The sequence below is a fragment of the Cyprinodon tularosa genome, unplaced genomic scaffold (assembly GCF_016077235.1).
Source record: "Cyprinodon tularosa strain WSP-4 unplaced genomic scaffold, ASM1607723v1 ctg296, whole genome shotgun sequence".
Taxonomy (NCBI): domain Eukaryota; kingdom Metazoa; phylum Chordata; class Actinopteri; order Cyprinodontiformes; family Cyprinodontidae; genus Cyprinodon; species Cyprinodon tularosa.
Window position 1 is genome coordinate 248,048 of NW_024039003.1, and position 13,739 is coordinate 261,786.

Sequence of the window (13,739 nt, forward strand, 5' to 3'; positions counted from 1 at the left end):
ACCCATGATGATTTACCCATGATGATTTACCCATGATGATGATGATTTACCGATGATGATGATGATGATGATTTACCCATGATGATTTACCCATGATGATGATGATTTACCGATGATGATGATGATGATGATTTACCCATGATGATTTACCCATGATGATGATGATTTACCCATGATGATTTACCCATGATGATGATGATTTACCCATGATGATGATGATGATGATTTACCCATGATGATGATGATGATGATTTACCCATGATGATTTACCGATGATGATGATGATGATGATTTACCCATGATGATGATGATGATGATTTACCCATGATGATTTGCCCATGATGATTTACCCATGATGATGATGATGATGATTTACCCATGATGATTTACCCATGATGATGATGATGATGATTTACCCATGATGATTTACCCATGATGATGATGATGATGATTTACCCATGATGATTTACCCATGATGATTTACCCATGATGATGATGATGATGATTTACCCATGATGATTTACCCATGATGATTTACCCATGATGATTTACCCATGATGATGATGATGATGATTTACCCATGATGATTTACCCATGATGATGATGATGATGATTTACCCATGATGATTTACCCATGATGATGATGATGATGAACCCATGATGATTTACCCATGATGATTTACCCATGATGATGATGATGATGATTTACCCATGATGATGATGATGATGATTTACCCATGATGATTTACCCATGATGATTTACCCATGATGATGATGATGATGAACCCATGATGATTTACCCATGATGATTTACCCATGATGATGATGATGATGAACCCATGATGATTTACCCATGATGATTTACCCATGATGATGATGATGATGATTTACCCATGATGATTTACCCATGATGATGATGATGATGATTTACCCATGATGATTTACCCATGATGATGATGATGATGATTTACCCATGATGATTTACCCATGATGATGATGATGATGATTTACCCATGATGATTTACCCATGATGATGATGATGATGATTTACCCATGATGATTTACCCATGATGATTTACCCATGACGATTTACCCATGATGATTTACCCATGATGATGATGATGATGATTTACCCATGATGATTTACCCATGATGATTTACCCATGATGATTTACCCATGACGATTTACCCATGATGATTTACCCATGATGATGATGATGATGATTTACCCATGATGATTTACCCATGATGATTTACCCATGATGATTTACCCATGACGATTTACCCATGATGATTTACCCATGACGATTTACCCATGATGATTTACCCATGATGATTTACCCATGATGATTTACCCATGACGATGATGATGATGATGATGATTTACCCATGATGATTTACCCATGATGATTTACCCATGACGATGATGATGACGATGACGATGATGATGATGATGATGATGATGATGATGATGATGACGATGATGACGATGATGATCCCATGACGATGATCCCATGACGATGATGACGATGATGATGAATCCTGCGGATGATGATGACGATGGTGCATCCCATTATGATGACGATGTTAATGAATCTTGCGGATGAGTCCATATAGAACATATAACATGACGGGATACAGACATAACGAGACGCAGACATGGTGCATATTGATGCATTGGAAATGCAAGCAAAATGGCGAAGGGATGCATGACGAGACACGACGAGACACAGATAGGGAGCATGTGATGCATGGGGAATGAATCTTGCGGATGAGTCTGATAATGAATCTTGCGGATGAGTCTGATAATGAATCTTGCGGATGAGTCCATATAGAACATATAACATGACGGGATACAGACATGACGAGACGCAGACATGGTGCATATTGATGCATTGAAAATGCAAGCAAAATGGCGTAAGGGATGCATGACGAGACACGACGAGACACAGATAGGGAGCATGTGATGCATGGGGAATGAATCTTGCGGATGAGTCTGATAATGAATCTTGCGGATGAGTCTGATAATGAATCTTGCGGATGAGTCTGATAATGAATCTTGCGGATGAGTCTGATAATGAATCTTGCAGATGAGTCTGATAATGAATCTTGCGGATGAGTCTGATAATGAATCTTGCGGATGAGTCTGATAATGAATCTTGCGGATGATTCTTGCGGATGGTTACATATATGAAGAATTGATGCATTAGGGAATGCATGCTAAATGGTGTCAAGGATGCATGACGAGACACAGACCAGACGTGACGTGACACACAGGAGAATGCATATAATGCCTGTCATAAAGGTGAGATTGCATGAATGCGAGCCAGAATGAAGATAGCATGAATAGCCAGGAGACAGCATGGAAGACTGCATGAAGCAGGGAATAATGAAGAAAACTGATAAGGAGTGGGAGTAGAAAATGAGTTAGAGGATAGTCGTGATTAGGTCAGAAAATTATGAAAATGAGTTGAACCACCACCAGTATTTGAAATAGTGTTACCTAGAGGCAGAGAGCACTGAGCTGAGAGAATTGGTGAGAGTTCTGGGCGGATGAATGAGGTATAGGCTGGTGAGCCATCGGCCCAGAGCTGAGGGAAGCCTCAGAACCCCGCGAGTAGCTGCAATGCAGCTGCTCGGTCCAGAACGAATGCCCAGATTACCTACTAGAGGGAAGGCCACGCGATTCTAAGAGTATCCTAAGGTGGTGAAGAACCATGAGTGGACGTAGGGTAATGCTTGGGCGAATAAAAGTGCTGAATGCCTAAACATAACGCACTGAGATGATGAAACGTTAGTGACTGCTGCCAGTGATGCTTCTGATGAAGGCATGAGAGACTGGGAGGAGTAGAGACTTATTAGTGGCTTCAACTACTACGAGGTTATCGCAGTGGGCGGACGCGATTCCTTCCCAAAGCCCCACGATGCAAGCTAGCTAGGGTTAGACCTCACACAAGCATAATGGGTGTGAATAAAAGAGGCCATGAACCACCTGTCCTGAAGAACCCCCCAAAACCTACGGATGCAGCATCCGAAAAATTTTGAAGCATGGCAGGAGATAGATAATTTCGACATAGAAAAGAAATTTGACCCAATTAGAAGCAGTCAGACCAGGAGATCCGAACGGCAGCCTACGTTCAGTAATCTGACCAAGGAGAGGGACGGAAATTGCCGGATCAAGCAACTGGGAATGAAAGCGCGGCCTTGGAAAAATAAGCGCATGGCAAATTAGCTGACCTAGCAAGGAGCGCAATTGCATTTAGAAATGACTGATGTAGAACATCAGTTTGTGTGTTTTTTTTTTGTTTTTTTTTTTGAAGAAGAAGAAGCCAGAACGATAATCAGAAGTAATAATAAGGGGTGGTAAGATGACGGGCTGCTAAGACTGAGGTACGATATATATGAAGCGTGCACGGCGGGGACAGACTGATCGGATGGCCCTCCTGCAGAAGCTCTGAGTAATCACGATAGATGCTGAATGCGGCAAAAAATTTTGGCCAATAGAAAGATCTCTGGTAGACGGAGATCGGATGATTTTAGAAAAACGGTGACGTCACCTGCTGATCGACTTCAGGGGAGGGAAGAATAAGAGACTAAATAAAATATTCCCCTGAATAATTTAGAACGAGGCTAGGGAAAATATCAGCATGTGTGTTAATATAAGTATGCCTGATAGAGGCAGACGAAGCATGAGAGCAACTCAAATAGATAGAAAATTATGAATGAAAACATGGTTGAATACGTCTTACCCTAAGGCTGGCCCAGGGCGGGCGTTCCCTAATGAGAATGAGGGGAGGGGGAGGTCCGTCTGAGCAGACAGCGGCAGGGATGACGTGGCAGTGCAGGGATTCCCACGTTTGGAGCGTGCGGACAGCGTCGAAGGATTGAGTGAGAGAGTCCGGTGGAGCGGAGGGAGGCTGAGAGCTGTTAAACGCCAGAAGGACTAGACGGGGGAGCTGCTATGAATCAGGAAGCTGGAGAGGTCCAAGGCTGCATCGAAACGATGAGAAGGAGCGGGCGTAGTGGTGACTGCTGCTGGGACAGATCCGGGAGGCCTTCTGCGCCTGGCGAGGGGAGCGGAGGACTTGCATGACTTTTGCGGCCAGGAATCGGAGCGGATTGAAGCGGAAGGCGAGGGAGATGAATCACGAGGAGGTAGGAGGGAGGCTCGTTAAGACATCTGAGCAGAGTCTAGGTCGGAGCCTGGCAATATACCCCTGGAGTGTAACGCGGAAGAAGGAGATGAGAGCGGCTAGACGGGAGTTTCTCCGAGCGGGGAAAATTGAATTGTCGTCTGGATCGAAATCCGACATTGCGATTGCAGGATAGCGGCTGTGGTGAGATTTGAGGGAGTTTATAAAGTGGAAGCAGGACGCTGATTTGGCTTCATGGTGGAGTAGTTCAAAGCTGATTGGCTCGCTTCAGAGACGGATCCGCTTCTGATGATGTGAGGTAAGTCAGAGTTTCTTCAATTGAACTTTCGCTAGAGCTTCATATAATCTAATTATCTTATTTTAAGAGTCAAAATACTCATTCCATTGGCAAATCATCTTAATTATCTGCTCAAATTAAGGATAAATACACTTAATTTAAGACATTTTTACTCATTTTTAGATCGTTTGTGCAGTGTGTGTACTTTTGGCACCACTGGTCAGCATAATGGAGGCTAAATGGAAACGGATTTTTATTTAAAGTGTAAAATCCATCTGTCCTTTTTCTACAACTCCACCCCAATGAGTTAATATACCTTCTGTTAATCTTTTACATAACATTTCAATGAAAAGGTGTGAAAAGTTTTTTTATTAAAGTTATCTTAGAAAAGTGTTTTCTACTCACAGCAACAAACTGGTTGTTTTCCAGTTTGATGATGTCGCCCACTCGCACATTCATCCATTTCTCCCTCTGTAAACTTAAACAGATAAAGTCCACAGTGAGTGGATGAGTTTAAATGTTTGCAGCAGATGTTTAAAAGCGATCTGACTGAAGTACCTTCCTCTGATGAGAACCTGAGACTGACGGTTGTTCACTTTCTGGTCACTCTTATGTCGAAACTGGAATTATTTTTAAAAAGGTAATCATTTTTACCAAGCAGTTTTGTGATTAAAGCAGATATGAGTGAAATCGTAGCACCTACATAGTCATCCGTGGCATCTTTGACTGCGGTGATCACCAGCACCAAAACCAAAGGCACAATGGTGGTGAACCAGGACAGGGACGAGATTTCTGGAATCAACTATGAAGAAAATCTCTATGAGTCTCTTTGCTCACGGATAAAAACAATCTAGAAATAAGTAAAAAATTCTTAAATTACGTGTATTCACTGGAAAAAATCGAAATCTAGATAAGTAATTTTTCCTTAAAATAAGTGCATTTGATCTTGAATTGAGGAGATAAAAGAGACATTTTGCCAATGGAACAAGACAATTTACACTTAAAATAAGAAAACACAATTGCATTGTCTTATTTCAAGTGCATAATCTAATTATCTTATTTTAAGAGTAGAAATACTCCATTGGCAAACTTTCTTATTTACCTACTTAGAATAAAGATAAATTACACTTAATTTAAGAAATGTTTACTTATTTCTAGATCGTTTTTGCAGTATTCACCCTTAATTTGAGTAGATAAATGAGATAGTTTGCCAATGGAGTATTTCTACTCTTAAAATAAGATAATTAGATAATATGCACTTGAAATAAGACAATGCAATTGTTTTTTTCTTATTTTGAGTGTAAACTGTCTTGTTCCACTGGCAAACTGTCTCATTTATCTCCTCAATCCAAGAACAAATAAACGTATTTTAAGAAAAAAAAATGACTTATCTATCTTTTTTCCAGTGCTTTAAAGGAATAGTACACCCAAAACATGATTAGCCTTGATTTTCTACTCACCCCCATGCTGAACAACACTCTGGAGTACTTTTTTGATATCTCAAATGCATCTGGAGATCTGGGAGGCTTCTTGTTGTCTGCTGACATTCAAATAATGGAGGTCTATGGCGCCCGAGCCAGAAAGGTCCATAAAAGTCCACAAAAAACGTGTCAATATTCCTCCATACTGCTCGTCCAATGTATTCCAAGTGTCCTGAGTGGGTAGCATCCAGAATTTACTTGAAACGAAGTCATTTAGAATGTTTTTAGAGCATAAACAGTAGTGTATAGGATTTCCTAAAAGCGCGTTCACGAGTCTACGGAAACCGCGGCAGACCAAACCAGATGAAAGTGCGCATTCAGCGTCTGCTCTGCCGATAATGCAAGCGTAGGAGAAGAAATGTGCTGTTTACCTGTGCAAAGAAAGAAACAACGAAAGAAAAATGACTGAGGACTTCAGTGTTGAGGAAGAGCATGAGTTCTTTGCCGAGCTGAATGCGCACTTTCATCTGGTTTGGTCTGCCGCGGTTTCCGTAGACTCGTGAACACGCTTTTAGGAAATCCTATACACTACTGTTTATGCTCTAAAAACATTCTAAATGACTTCGTTTCGAGTAAATTCTGGACGCTACCCACTCAGGACACTTGGAATACATTGGACGAGCAGTATGGAGGAATATTGACACGTTTTTTGTGGACTTTTATGGACCTTTCTGCCTCGGGCGCCATAGACCTCCATTATTTGAATGTCAGCAGACAGCAAGAAGCCTCCCAGATCTCCAGATGCATTTGAGATATCAAAAAAGTACTCCAGAGTGTTGTTCAGCATGGGGGTGAGTAGAAAATGAAGGCTAATCATGTTTTGGGTGTACTATTCCTTTAACGTGATTATCAGGTGATCTAACATGATGAGAAGGTTTGTCCTACCTGAAGTATGAGCAGCACCACAAAATAAGCATTGGCCACCCTCTGGAACTGCTCAAACAAGTTGATGGGCAGGAAGGTGAAGATATTGTACTTTGAGGTCTTAATGTGATTGTTCTGCACGACAATAAATGAATAGAAAGAAAAGACAAATGAAATCATACAGGCTTCAGCTGTGGTTAAACTGGGAATCAAATTCTAATAAATAGTGATTCCCCCTCACCGCATATGCGAACTTCTCATTGTATTCCCGTGCGTTGGCTTTGACACGGCGTTCCTTCTCTGCAATCACAGACAACATGTTAAAGATGCGATGCTCCAACCTTTTTCTCTGGTTAGTTTCCGTAACGACATTATACACTGCAAAAAAGATTAACTCTAAATACGTCATTTTCGCCTAAAATTTGTGCATTTTCTATTGAATTGAGGAGGGAAATTAGACACTTTGCCAATGCAGCAAGACAATTTAAATTTAAATAATTTTATTACTGTATTTTTTTTTCAAGTGCATATTATCTAATTATCTTATTTTAAGAGTAAAAATACTCCTTCCATTGGCAAATCATCTTATTAACCTACTCAAATTAAGGGTAAATACACTTAATTTAAGATATATTTACTTATTTCAGGATCGTTTTTGCAGTGTATAGCACTTTCAGATTAACTTGGGGCTTTTATTCCATTTATGCATTTCACTGGAAAAAATTCCAATCTAGATGAGTTATACTTTTCTTAAAATAATTGCAAATTTTCTTGGATTGAGGAGATAAAAGAGACATTTTGCCAATGGAACAAGACAATTTAGAATTAAAATAAGAAAACACAATTGCCTTGTGTTATTTCAAGTGCATATTATCTAAATATCTTATTTTAAGATAAAAACACTCATTCCATTGGCAAATCATCTCATTTACCTACTCAAATTAAGGGTAAATACATTTAATTTAAGACAGTTTTACTTAATTCTAGATCGTTTTTTGCAGTGTAGTTGTATTAACCATACATGTAAACAGAGTTTTCCAGGAACCTGGAGCCCTAGGCAGCTGCCTAGTATTGCCTAATGATAACCCCCCCCCCCCCCCCCTAAATGTCAAATTAACTGTGATAAAATACCAGCTTCCACTGCAAAAACGATATAAAAATAAGTCAAAATTTCTTAAATTATGTGTATTCACCCTTAATTTGAGCAGGTAAATTAGATAGATGGCCAATGGAATGAGTATTTTTACTCTTAAAATAAGATAATTGAATATAATGCACTTGAAATAAGACAATGCAATTGTGTTTACTTATTTTAAGTGTAAATTGTCTTGTTCCATTGGAAAAATGTCTTTTACCTCCTCAATTCAAGAACAAATGCACTTATTTTAAGAAAAAATGACTTATCTAGATTTAGATTTTTTGCAGTGTAAAGCTAATTGCTCCATTATTACTGCCAGACCAATCCCCACCAAACCAGTTTAGGTCTCCCTCAAATTAAAAATGAATTTTAGGAGTGGCCTAGTCCAAACCTGTTCTTGCTTTTATTAAAAGAGACCCTAAAAGAAAACACATGTGCCTGAGTAATGAAATTATAATAGAAGTATTTAGATAATCTGAAACATGTAAGCCAGAGATTTTTTTTCCCAGCGGTGTAGATTTTATGTCTGTGGTTTTATTGCATTTATTTTAATCTAAGCCTTTAAAAAACCCACTGGTTTGGTCTGTGTCGGGTATTTATTAACACAAAGCTGAAGAGAATTCAGTGGCACCCTGAACTTATACTTACACTGCAAAAACTATCTGAAATTAAGTAAAAATTTATTAAATCAAGTATATTTACCCTTAATTTGAGCAGGAAAATAAGACAGTTTGCCAATGGAATGAGTATTTTTACACTTAAAATAGGATAATTAGAAAATATGCACTTAAAATAAGACTAAGCAATATTTTTTTCTTATTTCAAATGAAAATTGTCTTTTTCCATTGGCAAAGTGTCTCACTTTCCTCCTCAATTCAAGAAAAAATGCACTTATTTAGATTTAAATTTTTTGCAGTGTAAACAAACAGATTTATTATTTCATTTTGTATACCCAAATGTGAGCAATAATAAATTTCACTTAGAACAATTCTCTCATGTTTTAAAGTGCAGCCTTGATGAGGTAAGCAGCAGTCGTTGAGAAGCTAGTACCGCCTCCAACTTGTCTCTACCTGCAAATCTTTCCCAATAATTCGGTAACAATTTCACTGTTCGTCCTCCTTTGTGTTTCATTAAGGATCCTTATCGTGCTCCGACTTGTCTTCTCATGTCTTAAAAGGAAACTAACCCAGTCAGAAAGAGCAGCTCAACTTTACAAAGCCTGGAGAAACACTGAGATAGACCTGCAGTGGTCAGACGGGGTAAATGGTTGTTCAATTATGCATCACATACCTGCAGCAAGCTGCAGCAGGACAGATGATCTCACACACTCACCCAGCTATCAGTTACTACACTGATTCATTATTAAACAACTGATTTGCTTGTTCTGACACTTTGAGCTGCTTAAGCATTGCATTTACAGATTGTACAGTTGATATTTCCATGATCTAAACGTTCTGCTTTTTAACTCTTTCTTCACCAAGCAACTTCCTTTGATGCCTGCAAGTCTGAACAGCTCACAGATTTGGAAAATGCTGACGTATTTTGGACTGCATTTCTTCCCACGAAGCATAAGATGACACATTCCCGAAGAACCAGAATGAGATTTCAAACACATCAACATGTGCTGATTTATCTTTATCGAGCTCTCTCTGGAAAAACGATCAGAAAAAAGAAAAACATTTCTTAAATTAAGTGTATTTACCCTTAAATTGAGTAGTTAAATGAGATGATTTGCCAATGTAATGAGTATTTTTTACTCTTAAAATAAGATATGTAGATACAAGGCACTTGAAATGAGACAATGTAATTGTGTTTCCTTATTTTAAATGTAAATTGTCTTGTTCTATTGGCAAAATGTCTCTTTTACCTCCTCAATTCAAGAACAAATGCACTTATTTTAAGAAAAAATTACTCATCCAGATTTAGATTTTTTCCAGTGTGATCTGATTCTCTACGCAATAACTACACTGCAAAAACAATCCAGAAATAAGTAAAAAATGGCTTAAATTAAGTATATTTAGCCTTAATTTGAGCAGGTAAATAAGATGATTTGCCAATGGAATGAGTATTTTCACTCTTAAAATAAGATAGTTAGATAATATTTACTTGAAATAAGACGATAAAATAGTTTTTTCTTATTTTAAAAGGAAATTGTCTTGTTCCATTGGCAAAGTGTCTTACTTACCTCCTCAAATCAAGGAAAAACACACTTATTTTAAGAAAAAATAACTTATTGAGATTTATATTTTTTGCAGTGTACAGCAAAACATGAGCAAAAAGGACACACTGGAAAAACGATCTAGAAATAAGTGAAAATGTCTTAAATTAAGTGTATTTACCCTTAATTTCAGCAGGTAAATGAGATAGTTTGCCAATGGTATTAGTATTTTTACTCTTAAAATAAGATAATTAGATAACATGCACTTGAAATAAGGCAATCCAATTGTGCTTTCTTATTCCAAGAGTAAATTGTCTTGTTCCATTGGCAAAATACCTCTTTTACCTCCTCAATTCAAGAACAAATGCACTTATTTCAAGAAAAAATAACTAATCTAGATTTAGATATTTTCCAGTGCAGAATAATCTTTATATTTCCAAATGTTTTTAGATGGGATGTTTAACCCTTTATAGGGCAAGTTAAAGGTTTTGATCACCTGCATACCCCTTAAAAAATGGAGTCCCCCTCCCCCCGGTCAACTCAGTGAGGTCTAGAAGCACTAGATCTATATGCATCCATTCAGCAAAGATGCTGCTACATGGATGTACATCTTATTTTGACCAATTAGATGAGCCCTTGTATGATATATTACCTACTGGAAATTAAGTTGAAAAAAAGATGACAAAGCAAGGAAAAAGGTAAAAAACTAAAATAAAAAGTTAATAAGCCTAGTTAACAATTATATTTAGTTTTATAAACTATAAAATGTAAGTGCCAGTATCAGCATTAATGCCTCTAAGGTTAAGTTTTACCAAAATAAAATGTTTTTCTTTCGCTCTCAGTGTTTTTCATGAATTTCTTTTAGAAGGACTTTTGTTATTTTTCTTCATATATCCAAGCAAGTTGGAGTTATTTGTTATTACATTGACGTTAGTTTTTACCATCAAAATATCCATATTTTTTTTAACGTTATAAAAGTAATAACACTGGAAAAAGAATCGAAATCTAGATAAGTTGTTTTTTCTTAAAATAATTGTATTTGTTCTTGGATTTAGTAGGTAAAAGAGAGATTTTGCCAATGGAACAAGACAATTTACACTCAAAATAAGAAAACACAATTGCATTGTCTTATTTCAGGTGCATTTTATCTAATTTTCTTATTTTAAGAGCAAAAATACTCATTCCATTGGCAAACTATCTCATTTACCTACTCAAATTAAGCATAAATACACTTAATTTAAGACATTTCTACTTATTTTTAGATCATTTTTTCCAGTGAAGGTGTCTCTAAATTTAGATTTTTTAAGTATTTCACTGAGTGCCCTATAAAGGGACAATAAATTAGCAAATTTAACTGAATGTTGCTGTTAATCTGCAACGGCTCATTTTTTAAAGGTTCTATATGAATACATTTTATTTGCCAACTAATTTGGACCATAACTGGGTTCCTTTAATAGCATCCCATTTTTTATATTTTTATCCATACAGAAGCATTTTGTATTCACCTAGGAAAAAAGGAAATTAACTGTTTTTTTCTGATTTAATTAGATAATTTTTACAAAAATAAGTGAAGCAATGACATAATGCTGCTGTGATTTCATAGAGGATGTTCTGTTGCAGATGTCCAAGCGTGAGACGCTTCAGAAAAGCTTCAATTCGTCCCGTTTGTTGAGTTTAACTCATTTTTACTTTCTTTTGGAATTGAAAAAACTGGGAAATGCTTTGCATCTTAGTTATGTAGATGAAATCACTATTAGTTTGTTAACTTTTAACGTTTGTTAACTGGGCCCTTCCTCATGGCACAGTTGTTTCCCCACTTCCTCTGCTTTTCAGTTTGTTGATTTAGCGAAATAAAGTTTTTAAAATGTATCTTTAATAAAAAATTATCTTGCTAATTCCGGTAATAGCAATTAGAACAACAACCAACCGTCTTAGAGACAGTTTTTACCCGACAGCAATAACCAAACTAAATGCAACCAAAAATAACCATTAATCATCATGGATGGTGTGTGTGAGAATGTACTATTCTTATGAGTTGTTTTTGTATCAGTGATTGTTATTTATTTCTTATATTTTGTGTAAATGGTGGTGACAGTGATTTTTGTTTTTGTTTTTAAGTATATGCACTGATCGATGGCACTTTTTAAAATTTCGTTGTTCTTGTGATAATGACAATAAAGATAAATTGAATTGAAATTGAATAAACCGAAATTTAGTTTTAAATCATTTTTATAAAAATTATCTTGTTAATTCAGAAAAACAGACTGATTTTTCTTTTTTTTCAAATAAATTCAATACGCTTCTGTAGCTCCATATAGGAATATGAAAACATGTTTATTTCTTGGTTTGTTGTGCTGCACCAGGATTATCAGTGTCTCCTAATCTTGTCATCACGTCAAGATTGGAGAGAATTGAAACTTAAAGACAAGATTAAGGGATATTGATAATCCTGGTGCAGCACAAAAAAAATAAAAATTAATATTTTTTCATGCCTTCATATGGAACTACAGAAGTGTATTGAATTCACTGGAGAAAAAAAAAGATAAAGCATTCTATTTTAGTTTCAGAGAAACTTAACATATGGCACTGATGTGGTATAGTCCAAATTAACTCAACCCCTCAACCACCTGCTGCTTCCTCAGTCAACGGACTAGAGCAACAGAAACAGAGTATTAAAAGAATAATAACAGAACCAGTAAACCAGAATGTGCACACTAATTTAGAAATACGGTGCAATGGTGATAAATAAAATTTGAAATAATGAAATGACTCTGTAAATGAAACCCTATATGAAAATAAATGAAATATCAAATGATATCTGTTACCACATTTTTGTAAAAAAAAAAAAACAACATCATGTTAATTCAGAAAAATAGACTACTTTATTTTCTTTTTTCAAGTGTATTCAAAACGCTTCTGTAGTTCCATATAGGGACATAAAAAATGTTTTTTGGTTTGTTTTGCTGCACCAAGTTTATCAGTGTCATCTTGTCATCCTCTGACAATCGCCCCTTTTCATCTAAAGTAACATTTATTTCTTTTGTCAGGATAAAGCAAGTGTGTCTTACCAACAGAAGTATTTCTCCTCCAGATTGGCATCTTTTCCTGGGACCTTCCCAGATTTCCCCTTGCAGGGAGAACATGGAGAACAAAAATGTTAAAAAGAAACAGCGCATAAAGAACAGTCCATTGTTTTTATTTCCAAACAATCAAATGCAGAAGAGAAAATCCCCAGCCTATGCGTCTCCCTAACAAAAGATTCCAGGGGAGTTAAACAGAGTAGCCAGCTCTGTAGGGCGTTTCCATGGTTTCTGTTTATTAAAGGGGATTCAGGTGAATGTATGCAGAAAAAAATGGATCCAATGCAGACTCTTCATTCCCAGTCTGGTCTTACCTTGTCCAACTTTGTAACAGACGCGCTCTTCTGTTGTCTCCATGAATCCTGCCAGACTTTAGTGACCATCTACTTATTCCAAGCGACGCATTCCTCACATTTCCTTACAGGCGCTGAATGCCTCCTGAACCATCAGCACCACCTGAACTGAACCAGCTGGACTGAGCTGTGCTGAGCTGCAGTGAGGAATGAGCAGCAGAGCAGGTTAGGACGCTGCAGAAGATGCGTGCTGTGGGGTGGGCGGAGGGGGGATGATGCATGCAGAAAATCCGT

General features: G+C 37.0%; 1 protein-coding gene across 1 annotated transcript in view; it reads right to left on the reverse strand.

Moving 5' to 3' along the window:
- The window catches only part of atp8b4 (ATPase phospholipid transporting 8B4), a 55,619-nt gene extending 41,880 nt beyond the window's left edge, over nt 1-13,739 (reverse strand). The window contains exons 1-7 of the mRNA XM_038291165.1: nt 13,467-13,739; nt 13,141-13,199; nt 7,018-7,076; nt 6,798-6,911; nt 5,135-5,233; nt 4,990-5,051; nt 4,837-4,909 (exon numbers count right to left, since the gene is read on the reverse strand). Coding sequence (XP_038147093.1) covers nt 4,837-4,909; nt 4,990-5,051; nt 5,135-5,233; nt 6,798-6,911; nt 7,018-7,076; nt 13,141-13,171 — 438 coding nt within the window. The 5' untranslated portion in view covers nt 13,172-13,199; nt 13,467-13,739. The remainder of the gene's footprint in view (nt 1-4,836; nt 4,910-4,989; nt 5,052-5,134; nt 5,234-6,797; nt 6,912-7,017; nt 7,077-13,140; nt 13,200-13,466) is intronic.